The sequence below is a fragment of the Zosterops lateralis genome, assembly GCF_965231275.1.
Source record: "Zosterops lateralis genome assembly, chromosome: 1".
Classification (NCBI taxonomy): domain Eukaryota; kingdom Metazoa; phylum Chordata; class Aves; order Passeriformes; family Zosteropidae; genus Zosterops; species Zosterops lateralis.
Window position 1 is genome coordinate 146,841,049 of NC_139762.1, and position 24,422 is coordinate 146,865,470.

General features: G+C 40.7%; 1 protein-coding gene across 2 annotated transcripts in view; it reads right to left on the reverse strand.

The window, feature by feature from the left end:
- Positions 1-58: 58 nt before the first annotated feature.
- SAMD12 (sterile alpha motif domain containing 12) overlaps positions 59-24,422 on the reverse strand; it is a 169,106-nt gene continuing 144,742 nt past the window's right edge. For both annotated transcript variants that reach the window (XM_083866486.1, XM_083866487.1), the window contains one exon: positions 59-2,323. In XM_083866486.1, coding sequence (XP_083722612.1) covers positions 2,301-2,323 — 23 coding nt within the window. In that variant the 3' untranslated portion in view covers positions 59-2,300. The remainder of the gene's footprint in view (positions 2,324-24,422) is intronic.

Genomic DNA, 24,422 nt, shown 5'->3' on the forward strand with positions numbered 1-24,422 from the left:
TTTATCATTCAAATTATTCTGGATTTTTTCACCGGGTAGTAAAATAAGAGGACTCCTATTGTAGAAGTATACCATTCTCCTTTTAATTTAACATATCAATCAAAGTATTTTGGTTTTAATTGCTTTACCAACATGAAATTGATGTCAGTTGTCAGAGTGCATTTTTAAAACCTGTAGCAGAAAGAGCTGTAAAATTTGCTGAAGCTTACAGTGGACCTGTGCCATGCACATGGCCAGCTCTATTGGTATCATATTCCAACCTGCAACCCTATGAAAAGCTCTAAAAAGTGCAAATGTTGCAATTGGCAAAGGTCATTATGTTTTAAGGAGAATTTTTACACCAATTAATTTGAAATTAGGGACCAGGATTTTCAGAAAGAGAATGTGGAAGCCTACTGCTCTGTAATTCTTGGGAGCTGTATTTGAGAATCCATAGAAAGACCCAAACCATTAAAAATCACTAGCAACTTCTGAAAATCTTTGTCACCAGTAAAAATAATTTACTTTTGGAGTGAATACTATAGCAGTATCCACTAAGCTGAATCTGAGAAGGGTGGAGAGCTGAAACCTAAGCCCATAAACCATCTAAAAAAAAAAAAATAAACCCTGAAGATAATTATCTGTTTCTTGTACAGGCACCCTCAGTGGTTGACCTTCCATTCTCTGGCAACGAACTGTGCAAAAATTTTTAAGAATTTCAACACAGGAGCTTCCTCCAGAAAGGTGCCTGTGACATATTCTAGCTGCACATTCTCTCCATCACTGCAACTTCACACAGCATTGTCTCACCCAGAGTTTGGAATAAATGCTAACAGCAACTCTACAGTATCTGTTTATCGGGCTGGAGAGAGTGACAGTCTTTAAGTACACAAAAAAGCTACCTTTGATTTTAAAGAAAGAAGGAACAAAGAGGTAAGCTCCCTCAATATGTTGATGACATCAGTTCATTATAAAGAGTGTGCCAAGAAGGTCCTGATGTAAGGGACAGACATTAATTCCACTGAGTCCCCATGGAAGAAACAGTACCACAGCCAGCTGTGATACAACCAGTGATGAGGTCAGCCATTCAGAGACTGAACAAAAAACAACGTTCAGATTGAATGCAACAGTCTTGAGCCTGCTACAGTGTATTGAAAGGCTTATTGGAACCATTTGCTTATTCCCAGTTCCTACCAAAATACTGTTTTGAGTAGAAAGTGGAAAAAGTTAATGAAAAAATCTGCCCTCTCCAAAGGGAGTGTCTTGCTCCTTAGAAGTATAGTCTTACACTTTACCTTTTTAGAGAGTTTGGTTTGGACTACGATTTCCCAGCCCTGCCCAAAACATAAGTGGTGGCCAGCATAAAGAACCTGAATTCTTCCAGTTTATTCTGGTTTTATTGCAGACCAAACCCAGGGTCACATACATGTCTGAGAAAGGCTCTCTTCCTTGCCTCTCCCTCGCTGAGTTAGAAAACACACTGGCACACCAGAAACAAGACCTTTTGATATTTGGTGGGTGACAGGGAGAGCAGACACAGTATCCTACAGCTCATTCAAACTACCCTGTTCTTGGCTATCTCTGTGACAGCTGTTTTCTAAGTCTTGATAAAAGAAGTCACATCTCTGCCACGTGCAAATCTATCTACACAACCTACTGTGAATCAGTGAAGGGATGCTAGTACTGGGCTTCAGTTTGGATGCAGTCTCAGCACAAACACTGAAACATATCCTCCGTATTTTAAAAAAGGACCATTATATATATATGGACTGTGCTAGTTCTGTGAGAAAAGCACATATGAAGTGCTGATATTGTTTAACAGAATACCATTAAACTGCAAAACTAACACATACAAGACGTTTACATTCCTATCAGGGTGTAATATTGTGAACATATCCACTGAGATTGGAGAACTGTTGTAAGTTTTTTCCTAAAACATCATGCCATCTGCATACATAATAAAAGAATCCAGTAGTTGCCATGCTAAAACAGGACTTCTAGTGAAGGGCATAGACAGTCCCCTAAAGGGAACTCAAAAGTTATGCACAGTGATGAAGACTGGAAGTGATTTTCCAGCTAAAGGTCTGTCAATGACCATTTTCAACAAATTAGATATTTTGGATATTTTGCACCACATATTACCACCACAGCAAACCAGGTCTCCCCAGAATGTATCAGCTGAGTGGGCTGATTTTACTTCAAGTTTGTCTTCAATCCTCCATGGTCATCTTCTGGCAGCGCCATTTATTGTGGTTTTTTCATGAAGGAAAGTTCACTTTCATATCAAGTGGCAGGACAGCAGCTTTAGAGGCTGGAAATGTTTATGGAGAGCTCTCTGCTGGGGCTGTGAGAAACAAAACAGAAATACAAAACCAGACTGTAAGTATAGAACAGAGCAAAGAAATCATGCATTTCAACTAAAATTAAAAAAGTCAGGTTTGAGCTTAGTAAATGTACTCCTAGAATATATATTGTGACCCTAGTACTTTTTAAAATCAACTTAACTCACCAGCTAAAAATCTCTTAATCAATTCCTTAGATAAATATAAAGTGCAGACCAGCAATCATTTGCATGATTTAACAAATCCTCCTTGAATTTTATTGCCTCATGTGAAAGCACTGCTTATTCTTCCTGTAGTCTGAGTCCCAGAGAGCAGGGCTCTTCTGTTTGCTTGGATTTGCATTAACTACTGAAGGCTTGATAGCCAAATGTTGGAAAGGCTCTGCCAAATGCCCAAGTAGTATTTGATGTTCCTGCACCCTTTCTGCTGGCTAAGATGGTAAGAACTGGCCATTGATGTGAAAACAGCTCACCCACATCCTTCCCCCCCTTCTGACCCCATAAGATAATGAGGAGGTTGCAGAGTTTCTCTTTCCCCAGCTAAGCAGTACAGCACACTCAGTGTTGGTGGCTCCTGCTCTGTGCCTGGAAACCCTTGCAGGTGTACAGCCATCACACCATAAAGGAAGAGAACATGGAGGTTACTTGTAACTTTTTCTCCCCTACACCCAAACTTTTCTTTGAGAAGCACAGCAAAAGGACAAGAGGCAATGGAAACAAGAAGCAACAAGAGATATTCCAGTTAGATGCAAGGAAAAAACCCAAACTTCCGAATGAAGGTGGTTACCTTTTGGACCAAGTTGCCTCACCAAGCTGTGGGACCTCCACCTGCACAGATACCTGCAGCTCAACCAGATGAATCTCCACACAACCTGATGTGGCCCTGCTTTGAGCATAGTTTACTAGAACCATCTCCTGAAGCCTCTTCCAACCTAAATATTTTTAAGCTTATACATTTTCTGATGGGGATTTGTGCTCCTTGTTCTGCTTTTCTGAACAGGAGATGAGTACCTGGGCAGAAGTGCTCATGCTGAAGCACATTCACCTGTTAATTCAGTGTGTAGCACATAAATGCCTGCAAACCCATCACAGGCTCAAGCTTCTGGGACTGAGGAGCCATGCAGAGACAAATTCACCATATTATTTCATGGAATCATAGAATCATTTAGGCTGGAAAAGACCTTTATGACCATTGAGTCCAAGTGTTAACCCAGCACTGCCAAGGCCACCACTAAAATGTTTTGGGATGCAGCTTTGTTTATCACCCATTCCTCACCCATCATCTGTTTTATGGACCAGATCTCTGACCAGGGCAGTGCTGGGATGGGACTCATCAGAATGGGCTTTGCACCCTTTCCAGCTGATATCCTGCTTCTTTCATGAATGCATGTATCTGTATGTGTGGGAAGAGCTGGATTGTTGGGGTTTTGGGGCCAGATTCCTAACTGTGAAGCTAACAGGATACTGATACTGCCAAGGCAGCATTCACATCAGCTGAAACTCAGGCTGGCTGTGGATTTCTGCTTCTCACTCCTTCAAAATCATTCCTGGTAGGCTCTTCTTTGTGGGGTGTGAACTGACTGGCTCTGCCAAGCTGTCACTTTGCCCATATTTGCCTCTTCCAGCCCCAAACTCTTATAGCAATGGACATGAAGATCTGATTGAGCAGAGAAATGATGGGATAATAAATCAGTAGGTATTGCACAAGACTAAAAAAACCTACCCACTCCCTGCTATGAGCACTTGACCCCTGAATGTAAATATGCCCTATGAAATAGAGGAACAACGAAAACCAGTTTCCTTAATTATATCCCTCCTTATGTGGGCTTATTTACCCGATTACAGTGCTACTCCTGATTTCTGTTTTTATAGCTGCTTTGCTTTTATCCTCCAGGTTCTCTAGGGCAACGCTCCCAACATTGCCTACTGTCATCTACTACATGAGATGCCCATATCAGAGTGGCCTGAGAAAGATGCACATTTTGGACCCAGAAAGTGGTTTCACTCCATGGAAGAACATATAGGAAGGTTTTGAGCCTTCAGCTGGTCTAGCCACATAACTGACTGCATCCCTCAAGACTGAAAAGAAACAATGGTAACATAAGCAATTTTGAAGGCAAAGGGCAAATCTATGCGGAGGTTTTAAAATAGAAGAGTAGCAAACAAGTACTTAATCTCAAAAATGTTTGATTTCAGGTGAATTAGAGGATGTGTCCCATCTGTGTAGCATCAATAGAGACAGGCTTGTCTCACAAAAGACTGTCACTCTTTCTTTGAGCTCATCTGCTGCAAAGAAGAGAAAATTTCAAAAGCTCTCCCAAGCAATGGAAAATACCTTGTCTAGCCACAGAGTTGGAGGACTAAAATAAAATGGGTAAACTGGCTGATTATATCAGGTCAGGCCTCATGACTGCGCTCATGCTGAAATTCCCCAATCATCCCCATTGTCTCAGCCATTAGCTTGTACTTGTACTTAAATTTGAAATAAGCCAGCTGGCCCTTCAGACAGAAACCCATGAATGGGGACAAATGGAACTGATCCCAACCTGAGCTCCATGCACACCACAGAGGCAGCACAACCACTTTGAGCCATGCAGAGGTGTCTGAACACAACTGGTGACACAGAGCAAGCAGACAGTAGCACTTCTGTCAAGCTCTGCATTTAGAGCAAGCAAACTGAGGCTTTAGTGGTCACCTAGTCTGTTTCTTCTCTTCTCACTTTGTCTTTTGAGGACAGGGTTTTAGAAACACCTATTCTTTCTCATTACCTGCATAATTTTTCATGCCCAGCTGGAGGCCCCTCTAAGGACCCTGGTTTTGTAACAGAACATATCCAGTGTTTACTGAAAGTAAAGGTCTTTCTAAAAGGTATCACAAATAAGCAGTTGCCTTTGAAAACCCTGCCTGAGACAGTAAGCTCTCAAAACAAAGCCCTTTGCAGGGGGTGTATATGCTTACCAACACAACAGTGAACAGATCTAATCTCACATGACATTTTCAAGAAGCTGATGCAGAAAGACAACTATCATTTCAAAGCCAGAGTCGTATTTCAGTTTTTGAGTGTCTGTGCTATGTGATTTTTGTCTGAGAAAGGGACATATTTTACATTCATTTTAAACACGTTAATTCAACTCAACCTAGAGGTATTACCTATTTGCCAGATTTCCATAATTGAGGGATTCTGATAAAGAAAACAAGCATCTATTATCTTTCCTGAGTTTACTCTTCTGGAACTAATTTTATACTATATTTCTGAAGTCAGCAACATTTCAAACACAGGATTATAATGAAAAATGCCTATTTCCAAACATCCTTCTACCATCTATTCCTTGGAGTCAGTGAAAAACTGCATTCTGCTATATTTAGTAATATTTTTCTTGCGTTAGAAAGGCCATAGGTATCTCAGTTCATGTGTCTCATGTCCCCTGAGACATTAGAATATGCTGTACATTATTGTGAATTTGTTGCACCTTGCTATTAACTGATTAGAGTTCATATAACGGTTGAATGATTTGGGCTAGGAGAGACCTTAAAGATCTTCTAGTTCCAACAAGGGAACTTTCCACTAGACCAGGTTACTCAGAGCCCCATCCAGCCTGGCCTTGGACACTGCCAGGGATGGGGCATCCATCACTTCTCTGGGCAACTTGTGCCAGTGCCTCACCACCCTCACAGTACAGAACATCTTCCTAAAACCAGTTTAAGGCTCCTTGCAGTGTCACACCATTGTGGAAAGTCCCCCTCCAGATTCATTGTAGCCCCCTTTAAGGTAATGGTAGGTGCTATAAGGTATCCCTGGAGCCTCTTCTTTTCCAGGCTGAACAGCCCCAGCTCAGCCTGTCTTCATGGGAAGGTGTTTCAGCCCCATGATCAACTTAATGGTTCTGGACACCTCTGGGCACATTCCAGCAGGTCCATGTTCTTCTACTGGGGGACTTCACAGCTGAACACAGTACTCCAGATGTGTTCAGTTCTGGGGCCCTCAACAGATACTATTACTGTTGAAGAGCTTTGGATGCTGATAAAAGAAAATGCCTGGCAGCCCATTCATAGATTTACCCTTTTCTTTATTGTGCAGTGAATTATTTTTAACACTGAGGTGTGAGAGAATGAGGAGTCTCTGTAAGGCTCATGGAAGTTTGTGTAAAAGTAAAGAACCTTCTTGGGGAGCTGCTGATCCCAGTCAGTCACTATGGTGGAAGGAGAATTGGCAGGGGCTGGGAAGTGCTGCCATGGGGCAGCCTAGGCAGGGACAGGAACCATTTACCCCTGTACTTTACAAATAAAATTGTACCCACATTTGGTTCCACTCTATCACAAAGCCATCCCATTCCTGCCCTGGGTGGAGAATAGGTTAAAAGAATAACTCTTTTAACCTGTAGGTAAACGCAGCTATTGCTGCACATCCCTCATTACGTAACAGGTTGCTGATAACCCGAGTCAACAATGCCAGAGATCCAAGGTTACCTCAAACAATTGCACGTGTGGAGCCAGCATGGAGTGGGAGGCAAAGCACCACCCCCAGCCCGCTCCATCCATCCACCCACGACCCCTCCTCTCACAAGGAGCAGCTCCCACAGGCTGCAAGTCAAGCCTGGGGGCTGCACAGAGATAGTGCCACAGCCCTGCCTGTGTTAAACAGTGACACGTTAATCTAAGGACTGAATGCAACACCCAGAAGCTGAGAGAATACAGACATGTGGGTGCTTTTTGATAAACCCGCCAATTTTGTTTTGATTCCCAACCAGTCATGTCTTTTTGTCTCATTACTAAAAACTTGTAACTGATAGACTCTTAAAGGTAATTTAATGTTGTTTGTTAAATGCAGTTGTCAATATATTGGAAAAATTCGAAGGGGGAATGGAAGGAAGTCTCTTCTTACTTTGATTTTTTAATTTGGTTGCCAAGCAGGAAACCAAGATTTGGGTTTTGGAGTACCTTGACAGAAAAGGTGGGCCTGTGAACACAACACCTGGAGCATCTAACACAGTAATCCTAATCCCAAGCATTTGATATTCTTTAATGAGTCCACGCAAAATAACTATAAAAGCCAAAAATACGTAAGAATCAAATGTTGTCTTCCCTTCACACATACTTTTTTAGGAGACAGTTAGGACATATTTGTCAATAACTATAAAACCCAACCATGAAACAAGACATTTTTTGTTGAAATGATCAGGGGCATTGATGTACCGTCACAAGACTCCAAGAGCAGAGTCTTTAAAACAAACAGCAGCTGACATATTAATTGCTATTTCTGCAAGGATAAATTGAAGGTTTCTTTTTCTTCTTCTGGACAACTTCCTCCCATAAGCAGGTACTCTTAATCCTCCTGGACAGAGTTTTAATATCACCATAAATACGCTCCTGAATAAATATTCCCGCATGAAGTCTAGGGAAAAGAATGACGTTACAAGCAATAAACTCCTTGGTGTTATTTATGTATTGCTGCACTGAGTGTCCCAGGCACAGAGAAGGGCTTTGAGGGGGCAGCTGGACACAGTTTGGCATAGCCCACTCAGGCAGGGCGCTGGGTGGGCGCTGCCTGGGGGCCGTGATCCGCCCCGGCCCGTAGGTGGGAATGTGGGATCCTGGATCACTCATGCCTCATCTCAAGGAAGGCTTCAGGTGCCTTCCAAAGGCAGTTTAGACAGGATGTTCAGAGTCTTATGACAGATGATGAACATCCAACAAGGTCAGGCAAATCCCATCCTCTGTGTCCCACCTCGGGAGATAACTCCCTGCCTGCCTGTGATGCTGGGCTCTCCAGCCTGCATCAGGCAATTCGGAGATGAAACATTTCTGGGAGAATGGATGTCGTGGCAGATGCTCTCAGCAGGTAACCTTCTGAAAAGACAATTAGTCAGAGGTTATTGCAGCTGCTCTGGGGAACACAGTTGGTTCACACCGGATGGGTTGAAAATGTGGTTGTCCAAAATGTGTTTTGCTAAGTTATTCAAAGCCATCAAATAGCCAGATTAGCCAAGAGTCTCTTTATGAGTCACACACAACCCCAGCTTCTTTACCAAAGCAAATCTCTCAACGACTTTACTATGTTAAACAAAATGAGGACACATATTGATTCTGTGTATAGATGATTTATGCAGAAATTTTGGACCTTTGCCTTTTCCTTCAAAAATCAGAGTTCTTGGTGGACAACTCTCTAAAGCTCTTGAGCTCATACTCTAGCCTTGTTTTGGAAAATACCTTAAAAGACTTTTACATCTTCTGAACTTGATTTTACAGTGTAATCTGAAAACCTCAGGACTAAAATCTGTCCCAAGATATTATGTCCTTTCTATGCCTGTGCCTAGCCAGCTTGTGAAAATTTCCCAAGCTTAGAAGCTTGGTTCAAAAACCAGGAAAAATCCTAGGAGAGATTCTTTCTTCTTTCAAAGTAGTTCATTCATCTCAACTCAAGATGCTTCATACATCCCACCACCCACCTGCTGCTGCAAACATTCAAAGAAAACAGAAAAACACTTGCATTCAACAGATTATGATGATATCCTTGAACTAACAAGCAGTTAAAATATTTTGAAAAATTATATGCAACTGCTTCCTCATTGCTTATGGGCTCTTTCAAAGAAGTCTCTTGATCTACTGCACACCTACTTATCACTGTGAACACTGAACTGGCTGTCCTGAAGCATTCTGCTCAAGAAACTAAAAATGTGGCAAGCAAAGATTTAAAGGAATGTGATGTTGAGGAGTCTGGTAGTCTCATCTGGTGCTGTCTGAAACTAAAAATGCATATGAGATTGCTGACTTTATGCCTTATCATGCATCCCTCTCACTGCCTGGTTGTAATCAGTTCTTGGTCTCGAAAGGTCTTCTGGGGTGCTCTGCAGGATGTGAAACAGGTTGTCACAGATGAATGGCATTCCCCATGCTGTGGCTCTGTACAGCCATTTGCACTGCATTGTGAGCCTTTGCATTTCTATTGCTTTCACCTCCAGAGATTGGGGTTTTAAAATGAAGCTCCAGGAACTGCACAAACTGAGTGAACTCAAAGAAGACATAGCCTTTAGTGGTATCTTCAGCATGCACGTAAGGTGCTTAAGCACACAGTCCCCAGTGGTTTGATGGCTGCTCTGATCACCACCTGGAACCTGTATTTGCATTTATTCTTTAGATTCTGCAGGACACTTTCAAGCCTAACCCACTCTGCAGCATGTAGCAGTGTTTGGGAATTATTCTGTGCATTATAAGTTCTGTGTTTTATATCATCCTATTACTTGCTTAGGATTCTCAATGAAATATGCATTAAGTTAAGAAACACAACCAGATGAAACTAAAGATTTCACTGGAAAAATTGGCATTTTATAGTAAAAGGGTTTGGAAACTCTCTGGAGCTACAAGTCCCTCACTGGTTATGCAGAGCTTATACAGGATTAATAGGTGGAACAAACTCTCCACCTTTAGGGAGATATTCACTGTGAGATTCCCTGAAATGAAAATTTCCATTCTGTGATTAACCAAGCAAAAAGGGAAATTATACCTACTAAAACCACCTAAAAGACTGCTCACATGCACACACATATTTACCACATAACAAAACAAAAATGCATCATGAAACCTACAAAACCAGTCCTCACTCCTTAGTTAGCTGAACAAGCAAACTCGTTTAGCTTTTTGCAGGAATTAATCAATATATACCCTTTACCTGTATTATCACATCATGTTATCACTGTTTTCTCCAGGACCCTTGCACTGCTCTGAGCACCAAAACAGAGAGAATGCAGACAAAGAGCATTTTGGTAGCATTTGGTACTTGAAGTTCAGCATATGCCCCACCACCTCATTTAATGCACAATGTCCAACCTCCATCTGGAAAATAATTATTGCTATTCTCATGGACACAGTATCTAAACATGTCATCAAAAAAGACTTTAATTTCAAAATACTTCAGTGAGAAGACATGGCCTTATTTTACAGTTCCTAGTTAAGCACAAAGAGAGTTACAAGGCTGTACTGGTGCTATCTGTCCAGCTCCTGTCTCTGCAACAAGTGCTTCAGGCTGTCAGAGCCACGTTGGGCTCCTGAGGAAAGGGGGTTTGAGGGAGCTTCTGGAATGCATACACCAGAATGCCAGTGATGCCTTCCCCTAATCTGGCCCAAAGTCTGATTTTATCTCAAAATTGTACTTTACTGGTTGTCATCTGAAAGCAAAATTGCTGGACCATCAATGTTAACAATCCATCAGGGCCCTCCACTACCACTGGGTTGTACAGGAAAAAAGCAGCCACTGTTTCAGCCTCATCGATCTGACTGTGACCAAGTCTTCTTCAGAAAGGTCTACAGAGCAATTAGCATGTTGCATACACCATTACTGTTTTAAAAATAAAATCAAATAGAAGGCCCCTGGCCTTCTTCTCCCAGTGCAGGACCAACCTCAGGGAGAGCTGCAGTGAGGGCAGGTCCTATCCAAGGCAGGGCTCCTCTTCCACCCCACGACTGATGCTGTGTCAATGCAGCAGAGAGGGCTCGCCCTCTGCACATGGGCTTCATGTCACTGTCTAAACAGCTGGAAAGTGAACTACAGTCATCAAAATCAGTTACCACACTTGAAGAGTCCCCTAGGTGATTATTAAGACTGTATCTGGATGTATTCCCAAAGGAGACCCTAAATAGCAGTAATGCTGCCTTGGCAGAAGGGCTTGATAAACAAAGGATGGACAGTTTGCATCAAAGTTCTTAAGTCATGTATGAAGTCTAAGTACTGAAATTATGTGGGCTGTACTGACCACAGAGCCAAAGAAGTCAGTCATGAAAACCTGACATGTATGAAACAAAGCCAAAGAAAAACAAACAAAGTGTTAAGAATGCATGAGCTAATCAGTCATTGATGGTTTTGGGGAGTTCCTGCTCAGCACAGGGATTTTTTGACTGGCTGCAAATTGTGCTTTACTCTGATTTGCCCGTTTCCTATAATTTTAATTTGGAGGCTATCCAAAGCACCTGCACATTCTTCTGTCTCTTTTTGAATCCTGCACATGTTCCTGAAAAGATGATTGCACAGAAATGTATACAAATGGTGACAGACCACACCATATGCTGTGGAGGTGATGCTGTCTGTGAGTGCTGCCATCCCAAGCAAAACGCAAACCTCTCCTTTTGCCCAAACTAAGTGGTATCAACCGTGTCCTGTGGTGTCAACCATTCTCCACATTGCCCTGTCTGCCTCCAAGTCCAGTTTTTCTTCCCAAGGAAGCCCAGGCCCAGGAAGATGAGGCACTCCCCATCCTCACCCTCATGTGCTGCCATCCAGCCCAGGGCTGGGACATGCTCTCAGGTGCTGGAGCAAAAGCACACCCAGTGTAAATCAAGGATGGGACCAATCTACTTGGTGGTAGAAAATAATTCAATACCAGGTAGAAATTGACCTTTAAAAGGTCAGATGGAAGGGCACTGCTACACTTTAAAGAGAAGGGTTTGGGGCTAAATGTCATATCAGGAAAAAGACTTCCATTCATCATTCAGATTCTTTGCTTGCAGAACATAACAGTATGGACTGATGGATGCAAGAAAGTGAAATACGCAGCAGAGCAGCATCTCAGTGGGTAAGGTGAAGGCCTTACCTGCCATATCACAGATCACTAGACTTACCTTTGCTATCTTAGTTAAATAAATATGTAATTGTTCTGCACAAACTGGAAAAGCATAAAAAAAAGACATACACTATATCTCTCTCCCACCTGGAAGCCTGTCTTTAAGGTTAGAGATGTAAATAAATAAAGCTTGTGTGGATTTCTGAGATGATTCACTTTAACTTCTGCAGATAGCCTGATTAAAGCCAGCTGGGTATTTCCACACATAATTGCAGACTTGAACCCCAGATAAATATGAAACACAGACAGGAGTGGGATGAGAGAATCCATCCCTGCCTGTGCTGAGCTATCAGAAGCAATTTGCTGTGCAGAGAACCAGCTCACTTGGCTCTGAAGTTTGTGTGGTGGCTGAACAAACTCATTTCACCCATCCTAGATGGGCAACCAGCTTAGAGTGTTACCTGGGCTTCTTCCACAAGCAGTGGAGAGAGACAGGGCCCTTTGAAGAGTGACCCACCTACCTACCTGTCACATTGGATAAATGATTCCTTGGCAGCTCCACTCTTCTCTGATTACTAAGAAAGCTGACTGATGAGCTGAGAGTAGTTATCCACCAATTAAATGGCAAACAAGAGGTGACAGGAATTGTAACTTCATGCTTAATTTGATTGTTACAATTTTTCAATTAGCATGTGAAGTGTAGGTACCACAATGTTCAGGATTAGCATGTTTAATGCTTACATTTCTACTGATATCAAAAACATTATAGATTCCGGTGAGGGATAAAAGCCCTAAATTCCTTTGAGGCGTTGGATGTTGGAATTTGACAAGGAAATTACACATCAAATAATCTTCTTAAAAATTCATACACATAACTGAGATAATGAGATGTTTCCTGCAAAAAATCCACAAAGCACTAAAGTTTTGTAGAAGAATTATTTACTCAGCGCTATTGGTATCATTTTGTAGCCGGATAATTTATTGTGCCTATGCTGCCAAATTGTTGATTTGCTACTGATTTCGTTTTATTTCTACTTAAAATATATGAACAAATTAAAAGAAATTCACATAGGTAAATAAAATTCGAGTAAACAAAAATAGCGGTTTGTTTGTTATTAAACAACTTTCATATTTTAGCTGTGGTAGGAAATTAGGTTGGTAAGAACTTGTAACTGGAAAAGTTCTACCATTTTATCTCAGGCCAAACAGTTTATCACAATTCATGTGCAGACAAACTTTCATGCCTCAAAAATCAGGGAAAAATATGTGGTAGTTCTCCCCCAGTGCCAGAACAGTAAGCATCCTAATTAAATTTTTGCTTCAAGGAAGGAAGAAAGGAAGGAAGGATTTCTGCCACTGGAGCATAAAACAGATTTTGGCTAGAAAGAAGATGGACAAGATATTCAAAAACCCCCAAGTAATTTGCACACCAAAGTCTCATTAAAGTCAACAAGACTTTGATTTCCAAGTTACTTGTGAAAATTTTCTCTGATGATGCCTACAAGTCTTCCAGTATTTATCTTAAACAAGTGCTGACACATCATTCAAAAGCAACAAGTTTTGGTAACCCCTCAAGACATTTCTAAAGCCTCACCCGCAAGAGACACAAAACTTCTGGCATGTCCATATGTCTGGAATTTTCAGTTTGCATCATGCATTTGTCTATTTAGGGTAATTAAGGGCATGCCTCTGTGAGCACAGTACTGCAAGGGAATGGGTGTCTGCATGTGCAGCAGAACAGATGCTCTGCTGTGGGTGCCCACGGCAAACACAGGGCAGCACTGGGCACTGCCAGCAAAGAGGAGCAAGCAACACGTGCTCAGCATCCACAGTCCATCTTCCCATGGCCTCACTGTCACCTGGCTCAGGTAGCCACACTGTCACATTTGCTTCACAAGTCCAGCCACCATCACACACTGCCCAAGAACAAACACAGCCAGAACATTTTTTGCGAAGCCATTTTTTAACTTGTCTTCTATCACCTCCAACACACCTTTCAAGGATTTTGCATTTGATGCTCATCCCCACTTAGGCTGAACCAGGCTTGGGGGAAACATGAAGAAATAGATACTGGGACTGGTTGGCTAAGAGGTTAGCCAGGAGGATTCATGCCCCAGGTTCCTGAAGAGCCAGGATTTAAACATCGTACACATAAAATGCCGAAATGGATATAAAAAAGGAAGCTGTGATGTTGAAACCTGAACAGCAGCATTATCAGAAAAGCAGTGTGAGATGTTCAGGAATAGCCAGTCAGTTTGCCCTACTAATGAGAAGGCTTTTTCTGGAAAAGTCTCAGATTTGAGAATTCTGGAATTTGGCCCTGAAGGGTATGGGAACTGGGAGAGCTGTAAATGTGTTAAATATCAACTTTTTAATGACACTATCATTCAGCTTCTACTTTCCATTCTTAGAATTCAAAGAGAAATGATCTCACCTCACTAGGGTGTAACTACAACATGCTGCTGCAGCTCAGGTCTCCCTGTTTTTTCCAGTTTTCTCTGGTTAGAGAATCCCGTGAGATTACTATATCTGTGGCCTTAATGGAGCATCCTGGAGACGTCTCTGTGATCACTGGGCACCGCCTGCCAACAAGAACTTTTGTATAACCTCTGGGCCCACATTCCAAATGAGAAATTCATTCTAATGTCTCAGGAAATTACATCTTCTGACATAGATGAAAGGCATTTATTCATTGCTTCTGACTATTGTTCATTGCTATTACACAGACCAGGCCACTCCAGCAACACTTCTAAATCCACTGCTACAAATCCACCCCAGATCTTCTTCTTGCTGATACTAATGGCTTTATGTAGAAAGAAAAAAAAAAAAAAAAAAAAAAAAGCTTTTAAAAAAGCCTTTTTGCTTCTGATTCAGTCTCAAGAATTTCACGAGGAAATAACCTGTGAAATCACTGGTAAAGAGGTAAGAATTCTGAATCTGATATTTAAAAAAGGTAACCCAATAGCTACCCTTCTCTCCTAGAAAACAAGTTTTTATGTGTGTTTTAGCTTTTATGCTAAAGCACATAGTTTATGCAATGCCAAGACTGGGAATATCCCTACCTATGCAAACTCCTTGTGGCATTTTAGTGTCTGTGCTGTTAAGAGTCTGCACATTCAGTGCTCTTTGAGGATGCCTGATAGGAGTCATTCTGTTCACTGCTAAACCAGCTTTCTTTTTGCACCTTCAAGCATTGGAAAGAGATTTGCCTTCTGCCTGTGGGCTGAAGACCATGGCTGTGCTTCCAGCATGCACACAATACTGGGAGCACAGTTCCATGTGATGAATCACTCAGTGGTGGAGACAGTTATCCAGTCTTTCCTCCCCTTCCTCCACTGCCCTGACCCAGCGCTGCTGCACAGTACAATGGACCTGTGAAATAAGCCTATCAGAAAAGCTACACCAAGGCTTTAAACCAATTTATTTCCCAGATCTGCCTCAGAGCTCCGCCACGTCCTGGCAGGGAGCGGGAGGAATGGCCACAGGCAGCAGCAGGAGCCTCTTCAGCCAGCTCTGCAATAGGAGTATTCATAACCTGGAGACTGGCTTGCATTTCCCCAAATGCTGACTATGGTCTCTCAAAGAACATAGATGTTTAACTAGATTTAGAAAGGTAATAAAGAATGAAGCCAGCAGGCTGCAAATGGATAGACTGTGCTGTAGATAACAGGCACAGCTAATTCTGGTTTTAAATAACAATAGGGACAGCAGATCCACTGGCAACAGCCAGAGCATTTCTTCAAATTATGCATTCTCTGACTTTTCTTTTGCTACTGGAGGGCCCAACTCCACAAACTATTTTTAGTAGTGTTACTTTGTCAATGCCCAGCCATGAACTGGGGTCCCACTGTGCTATTCAAACACTTAAATAAAGGCTGGTTTCTGCCCAAAGACTCTGAAATCCAACTTACAAAAATCCCATAGGTTTAAATGGCAGAAAGAATTCCATTAGCAGTATGTTGGTTTATTGTCTTTTATTACTTATTTTACTAAATATTATTTACTTTGGTTGCAGCAGTTGGAGTAGAATGATGAAAAAAATGTTTCCAAGCAAAAGCCTGGAACAACTGTGCAGTGCTGCTGGTGAAAAAACAAGCCCTTTCAATGAAAGAAACCGTAAGCATTGAACAGCCCAAAATGGCTTCTGCGGAGCCACAGCAGTATTGTATGCAAATATGTAATTTAGTTGTTTTTATGTAACCTGGCTATTTTATAACCACAGAAGAAGAGATTAGACAAATGGGGCATATGCCATTTCTAAAGAATCTACGTGGGAAAAATAGGCACTGTGGTTACAGTCCTGATATTTAAAATTAGCTACTCAGAAAACACATTGCCAGCTAACAGCAAATTATTCAGTTTCATTAATGATACTGATTTGGAGTAGAATACACAGAAATGAAAGTCTATATACGTACACGACCTTAAAACAATTTTTAATGAACAGTGATTATCTTGCTTCTATCGAGTGCTGTTCATCCAGGTGTGCTTTACAAACCAACTGCACAATCACATACTCATTTGCCCATGAACAAAGGAGTTCACTGTGTCTATCACTAGTCAGCCATCATCTCTGCTGTGACAGCATGAGGCGCTCAGAACCACTTTAAAGACACTTTTGCACAATAAATGCAAAATATAGACAGGTTCTGTGTCTAGAATCTAGACAGGCTATGTATCTACAGTATCTCTAGCTAAAATATCACGAGAAACATATATATACACATATATATATCACACAAAATCTACTGATCATGACTATATATAAAAAACCCACAAGTGATTAGGACTAAATACCTACATTCTACAAATCCAGCAATTCATCCATACCACCCTGCCAAGATATCATTTGCAATGACCTTTAAAGAAGATGACCCCTATTCCCAGAGAGCAGACTGCCTGCAGGACAAGTGACCAGGATATTAGTTCAGGATTGAGTGGCTAATATCTTTACACAACTCCAGTTCACCTGATCCAACATGAAAAACTGTTTTGAGAGCATATTTTTGCCCTCTATTCCGACACTCAGCTTCCAAAATATTGCAGCAAACCTCTACGAGGTTTTTGGAAATCTTGATAACCTTTTTCACTATAACTAAGGCATTCTGACAGCCAGAAGTTTAATTGAACTGGTCTTTAAAATCTGTAGTAGACATCTGGATCAATTCTGAAACCAAAGCCCAGGACAGAAGCACCACTAAAGGTGACAGCAGCTGATTGTTTGAAATATCTGTTCCCCATTACACAACATTAGCTACTTATATTATGTAACACATGCAACCCAAAGTCTACCTACCACGCTTGGTATTTTGGGCTGCTGTACCAGCAAAGGTCTTGCAAATGAAAGTGTGGCCCAGATTCATTCAGCTATTTTTAGACACCTACTGCTGTTAACTATTTATGTCTGCAGACTGTCTACACAGTGCAGAGCTAGGCCCTGCCTCTGGTCCCCAGCACCAAACCTGATTGCTCTCAGGAGATCCTTATTGCCAGTTACAGCAGGAACACCAAGAAATCTGGGACATACCTGCAGGTAGACGGGACCTCAAAATTTGATTTAGTGATGCAGAAGAGCAAGGTTTTCACTGAAAGCACAGTTGAGTTGGAGGGGACCTGTGATCATCTAATCCAAAGGCCTGACCTGTCCAAGCATAATCTCAGTTAACACGTGAGAAAATGAACTATGAGCTGTACTGCATCTACAGAGCTGAGGGGGGAAAAAGGTAAAAAACTATTCTAGTTAACCAAGGCTCAATGCATGGACCTGACGACACATGGAACAGATTCTTTTTGAGTAATGCAGTGCCATTCTTACATACTGATGTGTAATAGCACACTCTAAAAATGTTTTATAGGAGTTATTGTGAGAGACAGAATTAGTTTGGGAACTTTGCCTTTTGAAGACTGTGACAAACACTACAAAGGTGAAAAACAGTCTCCCTGAAATGGAGGCTTCTGATAGTAGCTTGCCTGGTGCTTGCATCTCTGCATGGTAGCAGAACTACTGACTTTGTTGGGAATGACCAAGACTCTCTGCTTAAATACCAAGTTATGATAAATCACTGTTAACTCTAGTGCTGCCTATAAGTTGTGGTAACATTTTATTGGAGATTTTAGGACCAGATAAAGGATTTGGAAGACTGGAATAGAAGTAGTGCCCTGTTGACCAGTTTCCCTGTTAATTCCATACAGGTTCCTTGATTGTTGGACCTTTCTTTTCTCTAAATAAAAATCTGTGAAGGTCTGATACCAGCTACCTGCCAGCAGTTAAATGTCCTGCTGTGACTGCACAGCAAATTACCTCATTCTAGTCAGACTGCCACTGATGGAGCTCTCTTCACCCAGAAGCACATCCACTCTAAATAGAGAGTAGCTCTCAATCCTATTAGGGTGTTTTTTGACTTTATAATCTTGGACTTACTATCTCCTCACCCCATGCCATAGCACTTGCTTAATGCAAGAAAGGGACAAAACGAACACACAGAACTGTGTTTGTACATATGCAGACACTATGAATGAGGATATAGCAAATTCTCCAGCAACTCTGGGGGATCTAAAAGCATCCCCTGTAACCCTGCTGCATCAGAGAACAGCCAGAAGCTGGTTTCTAACGTCATCTGACACCTTTTCTCCGCACTACATATTTGGAACTGTCTGCAAACTTAGCATTGAATGTGAAATCAAACTATGTAAACAGCCAGTCTCATTCCAGTAGAAACATTAAATTCAATTTCAAGACAGAATATCTAGATTGGGAAAGATTCCATTTGTACTTCTAGAGGTTTATTCCCCCCAAAAAAGGTCTTTTTAATGCTGATGATTTGCTCCAATTAGAGTCACTGATGGCCAAGATGGAAGGGCCAGAAGAAGGACAAAAATATAACATCTGGGCCTCTGGCATGAAGACTGCACTTTGTAGAGACAATCAAATCTGCCTCTTATTGACACCTGTCTAACTATCTGGATATTGGATTTTTATCTTGTCTCTCTGTGTTGGCACTGATTACTGTACACACCCACCTTGTCAGCTCCAAACAAAAATATTTTTCACTCTTCCAGCTTATCCTTGGTGTGTCACAATGCATGCCAGACTTACCTCTGAAAGTCTGTGTTTAAGTCCTTCTGTTTTGCCTGAGTAACACACAGGAAATTTGCTCTTTGATTTCAGGGTAAGACTAAAATGGACTCACAGTAATACTTAACCAGGGATGATTTATTTAAAAACAAACTCTCATCTCCATAACTAGCCCATGCAAGCTAAATGCTTTAAAAAATACTTTGGTTGTTACTAGTGCATCTGAAACCTACTGCCATTTTTTTAGGTTGTCTGCCATGTTTTTTAAGTAAGCCAGTCTCAAAACAAAATAAAATCCATCATAGGCACCTACAGAACGGTAGTGAAAAAGGATTTAATTTCTGATTTGGAGAGATGCTTAACTGAGGCAGCCTCCTTTAGTTTCAGGAGAGGGGAAATGAAAAAAAAAAAACAACCCAAATATAAAGGAGACCAAGCATAGTTGCATATAAATGTTAAAAAATAGACTGGTGACAACAGAGTTTCATCATTTATCTTTACCTAAAAACACACAAGTAGACAAATTAAGTAGATGTATGCTCTGTGTATACATTAATGTTGGTATTGCACACCTACAAAATAACTTCCCATTACACACTCCTTAAGCCACTATGAATTTGTTTGGCATCTGCATGCCAATGGAAGGAATGAAGCAGTCAGTGGTATGAATTGTTGTTAAAATTCTATTTAGAACAATTACATGTTTATACTAGCTGAAATTCTTTACTGTTCATAGTCAGCTTTCAGCTCTAAAATCCAAGTCCCCAGGATACATACATAACTTACTGTAGGGCTATGGCTGTAAAAGAATATTAAGGAGGAACCCTTGCCAAAGCAGCACTAAATAATTCCTCTCCAGTTAAGGTTAAAATTATGGCTAAGAGAGTAGAAGCTTGCTAATTCACTTAAGGACTGGGAGATCCACTGCAAATTACTGAATTTTCCAACTAAGTGAGAAACACATTAAAAAAGCAAGTGTAATTTATCACAAAATGCACTTTGCTCATTTATTTTGACAACTGTTATTTAAATTATTTATGCCCTTCCATCATGTACTAGTAAATGTACTGTAGCCTGTTTTGTAAAAATAGTCATCAGTGAGACTAGAGTAACAACATCCACTATTACCCTTTGCTTGGAGGCGAACAGAAACCAGCATTTTGTGCCTCACAGGCACAAACAAGGTTTTAGAAAAGGGCAGTCGTGGTGGTTCTTGGGTTTTGGTTTTTTTTGTTTAACACAATGCTAAACCTACAGCAGCTACCACTGTTTCAAACATTTTTACTGAAGCTTGAGTGTTCACAGAAGTGGGGACCACTTATTTAGGCATCTTATTTAAAGGCTTAATAATGTGATACTAGGTTTCCCTCACTGGAAATTTTCATTGGTGCCCAGGAACAAGGTTCTAAACCTGAAAGCAGTCATAGGAACTTTGTTTGAATGGGCTGATGAACATTAGCAAGTACCTAGCTTTGAATTTTAGTGCATTTCTTTAAAGGAAGAGAAATTTTGGCTTCCCCCTGTTCCTGTTTCAAGACTATCTGAAAGAACAAAGCAGAAAGCCACACCTTCCTCTCCTGAGCAGTGGTTTGATATCAACATGTATCACAGGCACAAAATCGAAGTAAGTGCACATGAGGAAGGAGAAAAGTTAAAGCAGATTTGGCTCTAGTCATTCCTAGAATCAAGTTATGTCAAGACTGTGAAATACTGAGGGTGTTGGCTGGAGTTGCATCACAGCCAACCTACGCTTATGAACACCATGTACTCAGGAAACGAGGGAGTTGGGCATCCCATGAGGATTAGCACAGCAGGCTTGCCGGTGCATGTGCTCCCAGCCATTCTAGCATTCTTGCTATTCTGAAGGAGCAAGGAGAAAAAAAACCCCAAAACCCCAGCTCCCTACTTCCCTAGTAAAAGATTAACAATTGTGAAAGATGCTGGACTGACAGCCTGAATTAGGGATGTGTGGGGTTTGTGAGGGGGTTTTAGGCATTGGTAACTGTGCAAGGTGCCTTACAGGAGATCTTTGGAAGGGAGCTGGAGAATTTCCTTTTCCTCCATTACACAGAGAAATCAGATCCACCAGAGTCTAACCTTACTGTTGCATTCACCTCACCTAATTTATACCTTACCTAATGATGTTTATTAATTACCCTTAATTACATGAGATACCTGAATTAATGATGGTGCTTCTCAATTAGAAGGGTGGCATTTGGTGCCTCAGCAGATGCTACAAATCCAGGCCCTGCAGTATTATCTTCTCACTTACACACACTCATGATTGAAGGTACTGAATATCCTTTTTGTGCAAGGTTAAAAAAATGGCCCTTGAAAACCTTTACTGTGAAATCAAAGTTATTCTCTCCTGGAGCTAATAATTAGCAAATGAGCTTTAACATGTGTTTGGGGCTTTAAAATCTACCCTCAGGCTATGGGTATGTAGCTCTGTGCCTTGCAGGAGAAGAGTGCTGACCTCTCCACAGGACAGAGGGAGATTTTGGGCTTCAGGAAAGCAACAAGCTTTTAAAAACAGTCATTAAACTGTAATTTAGGGGAATAGGGGAAAGTGGAAAAAGAGATTTACAGATAATCTCATCAGTCATGTGCATTAGCTTCCAGTATGCTGACTCACCTTTAGCTGTTTAAACGTGTCTCCTAATTTTTCTTCGGGTTTGGTGGGTTTTTTTGGTTGAGTTTTTTTTTTTTTTTTTTTTTTTTTTTTTTTTTTGTTTTTTGTTTTTGTTTTTGTTTTTGTTTTTTTGTTTTTTTGTTTTTTTTTTGCTTTGGTTTTGTTTGTTTGCTTTTGGGATTTTTTAAAGTTTTGATTTTGGGTTGGGTTTTTTAGTGGTATAAACTCTTCTCTAGTTAATACGGTAAAATGCAGTCAAAGATACTCAAGCCTTCATCCCGAGTTCATTCATTCTTTCCATTATTTTCCGCCTCCCTGGATCTGTGAAAACTTAACCAATTTCCTCTTCAATGCTACCTGTCTGAAGGGCGCCCACAGGCAGATGAAACAAGTTTATGCCATGCACTCCATCCAGCTTGATCCTCTTGTGTAGAAAGACACTTTGAGAATAAGCAGGTTTCCAAGCAGGAGAGTTAAATTTAACAGCTGGCGGGTGGCTGCGGGATAGCCCTTGGTTCAAACCAGCTGGGTGTGCACATCAAACTGAGAGCAGCCTCATGAATGAGCTGCTCAGGAGTGACTCACATTTCTGTGCCATTTACAACAAAAAAACCTAACAGTTAATGTTCCTCTGCTCTCTTCCCATGTGCAAATAAATGCAATTATTTATTATGATTATTTATTAGATAATTTACACTTCTATTGTATAAGGTGAGACAGCTGTGGATGTATGAGGGCTGACAGGTGGGATCCTTCTTCTAGGAGCAGGACTGAGTCCTCTAAAACCAGGGCTGAAGGCAAGGTTGTCACTAGTGGGAACTATCAGACTGGTCTTGCACCACAGACAGATGTTTTCCTCCAGCTTTAGCTGAAAGCTCAATTTTTCAGCCTGCATTGGTTTGTAGCCTGAAGCCTGGTGGCCACAGTCAGTCTTGTCTTGCTTACCTCTCACCAGCCCCTCACAACAAACCCCAGCTCCCTGAGGCTGCAGCCACTTCCCAAAGCCCTGCTTTGAGCAATAAAAGAGCCACATCAATATTTCTGGAGCATGTGTGTGTGTGTGTGTGTGCATGCAGGGGATAGTGCTCTTTTAACTCCTGGCTGGATCTCATTAAGATCAGGCCAAGATTGCAGTACAGAATCTCTAAAGCAGCCTAAAGAAAAACCAAAGACACTGTCAACTACTGTTGGCTAACCTGGGATTGTAGCAGTAGTTTTGTGCACCTAACAGCAAATTATTAAACACATTTCAACTATAAATACAAATTGAGAAGCAAATCTTCTTAAGGTCTGCAAAACTCAACCTTAAAATTTTAAGTGCATTTCTATAGTTAAATTACAAAGCACTAAACCTAACATTAACTTGTTCTGGGCAATCTTAAAATAGTAAATTGCTGGATCTAAGCTTTTGGGTGTTCTCAGTTAACTGCTCCTGAAGAAATATAAAAATGGTTTATTACGTCTATCATTATAGCAAAACTTTACCCTGTACTTTTCTCTCCTGGCTGGAGGAGACAAGTTTGGATGTATTATGTGAAACTAAGCGAAAGGACAGGAATCTTAAAGTGTCTGAGCAATCAAAGGTCTTGAGTTAAACTCCATACAGCCTTATCCAGAACTGTGCAGGTTTGTCTCCTGCAAGACCAGTTGTCTTGCACACATATACACACGTACATGTGTATATATATGTACTCTATGCATTATATATATATAAAATGCATGCTTATATGTACACCCACAATTACATATATAGAGATAAATAACCCAGCAGAAAAGGAACTTTCAGAGCACATTTAAAAACAGAAGCTCTTGCACAAACAAAGAATTACTTTTCAAAGTATTCACTTTTTCCCATATTTCTACCATCACTTGGTCTATCAACAGTTTTATCTTTGTCTAAAATTTGAAACTCTGATCTTGATGATACAGATGATAAAATACACTGCCACAGATCACAGAGTATTGACAATATTGTCAATCTTGGCAGAAGATGAGAGTCAGACTCCTCTCCACAAAACCATAAGGCTGGGTGAAAAATCAATCTGAGAGATTGACCCGCTTTCTGATTTTTCACTTGTTACCAGTCGCATTTCCAAGCTGTTCTCTCCAGACCATGAAGGGCCAGAAACTTTTTTTTATTGCTTAATGAAAGCTGAAAACTCGTAATTTCACATGCCTTCAGAAGCAGTGGCTCAAAGAGAAATAACAAATATTGTCACAGTCACAATAAACCATACGATTGGTCACAGTTTTAAGATTTTGAGGGTTGAAGTGCTACCTTCAGCAGCAAGTCATGCAGACAGACTTTTAAGCAAGTCGAGAGATATAAAAAAATCTGGAAAATATATTTTTCATAAGAGAAAAGAGAATATTGCTATTCTATGAAGAACTTCAATACTGCATGGATATTTTATAAACTTTTCTGCAGGGAATGCAGCAATTACAATTTATTTTCAAATTCACCTCCTTTTACCCAGTACATGTAGAAATATTTTCAGGCAAGAGATTTCTCTTGGAGGAAGTTATGCATCTGATATCCCATGCTCTTCCATGGAATCAGATGTAGTTCCTCATTCTTGATTGCATTTGCTACTGTATTGCAACATTTTATGATTAAGTCATTAAACTTTACAATATTTAAACTGCTGTTCTGATTAGAGAGTTTAAATTTTGTGGAGAGTAGGGGGGTTATTTCAAAAGCACTTGGCTTAATTTTTCTTCCACTGTAATACATGACTGATTCAGAGAAGTAACACAGGAATATCAGGTATTTAGAACTAAAAAAAAAAAAAACAAACAAAAAAAAAAAAAAAAAAAAAAAAAAAAAAAAAAAAAAAAAACAAA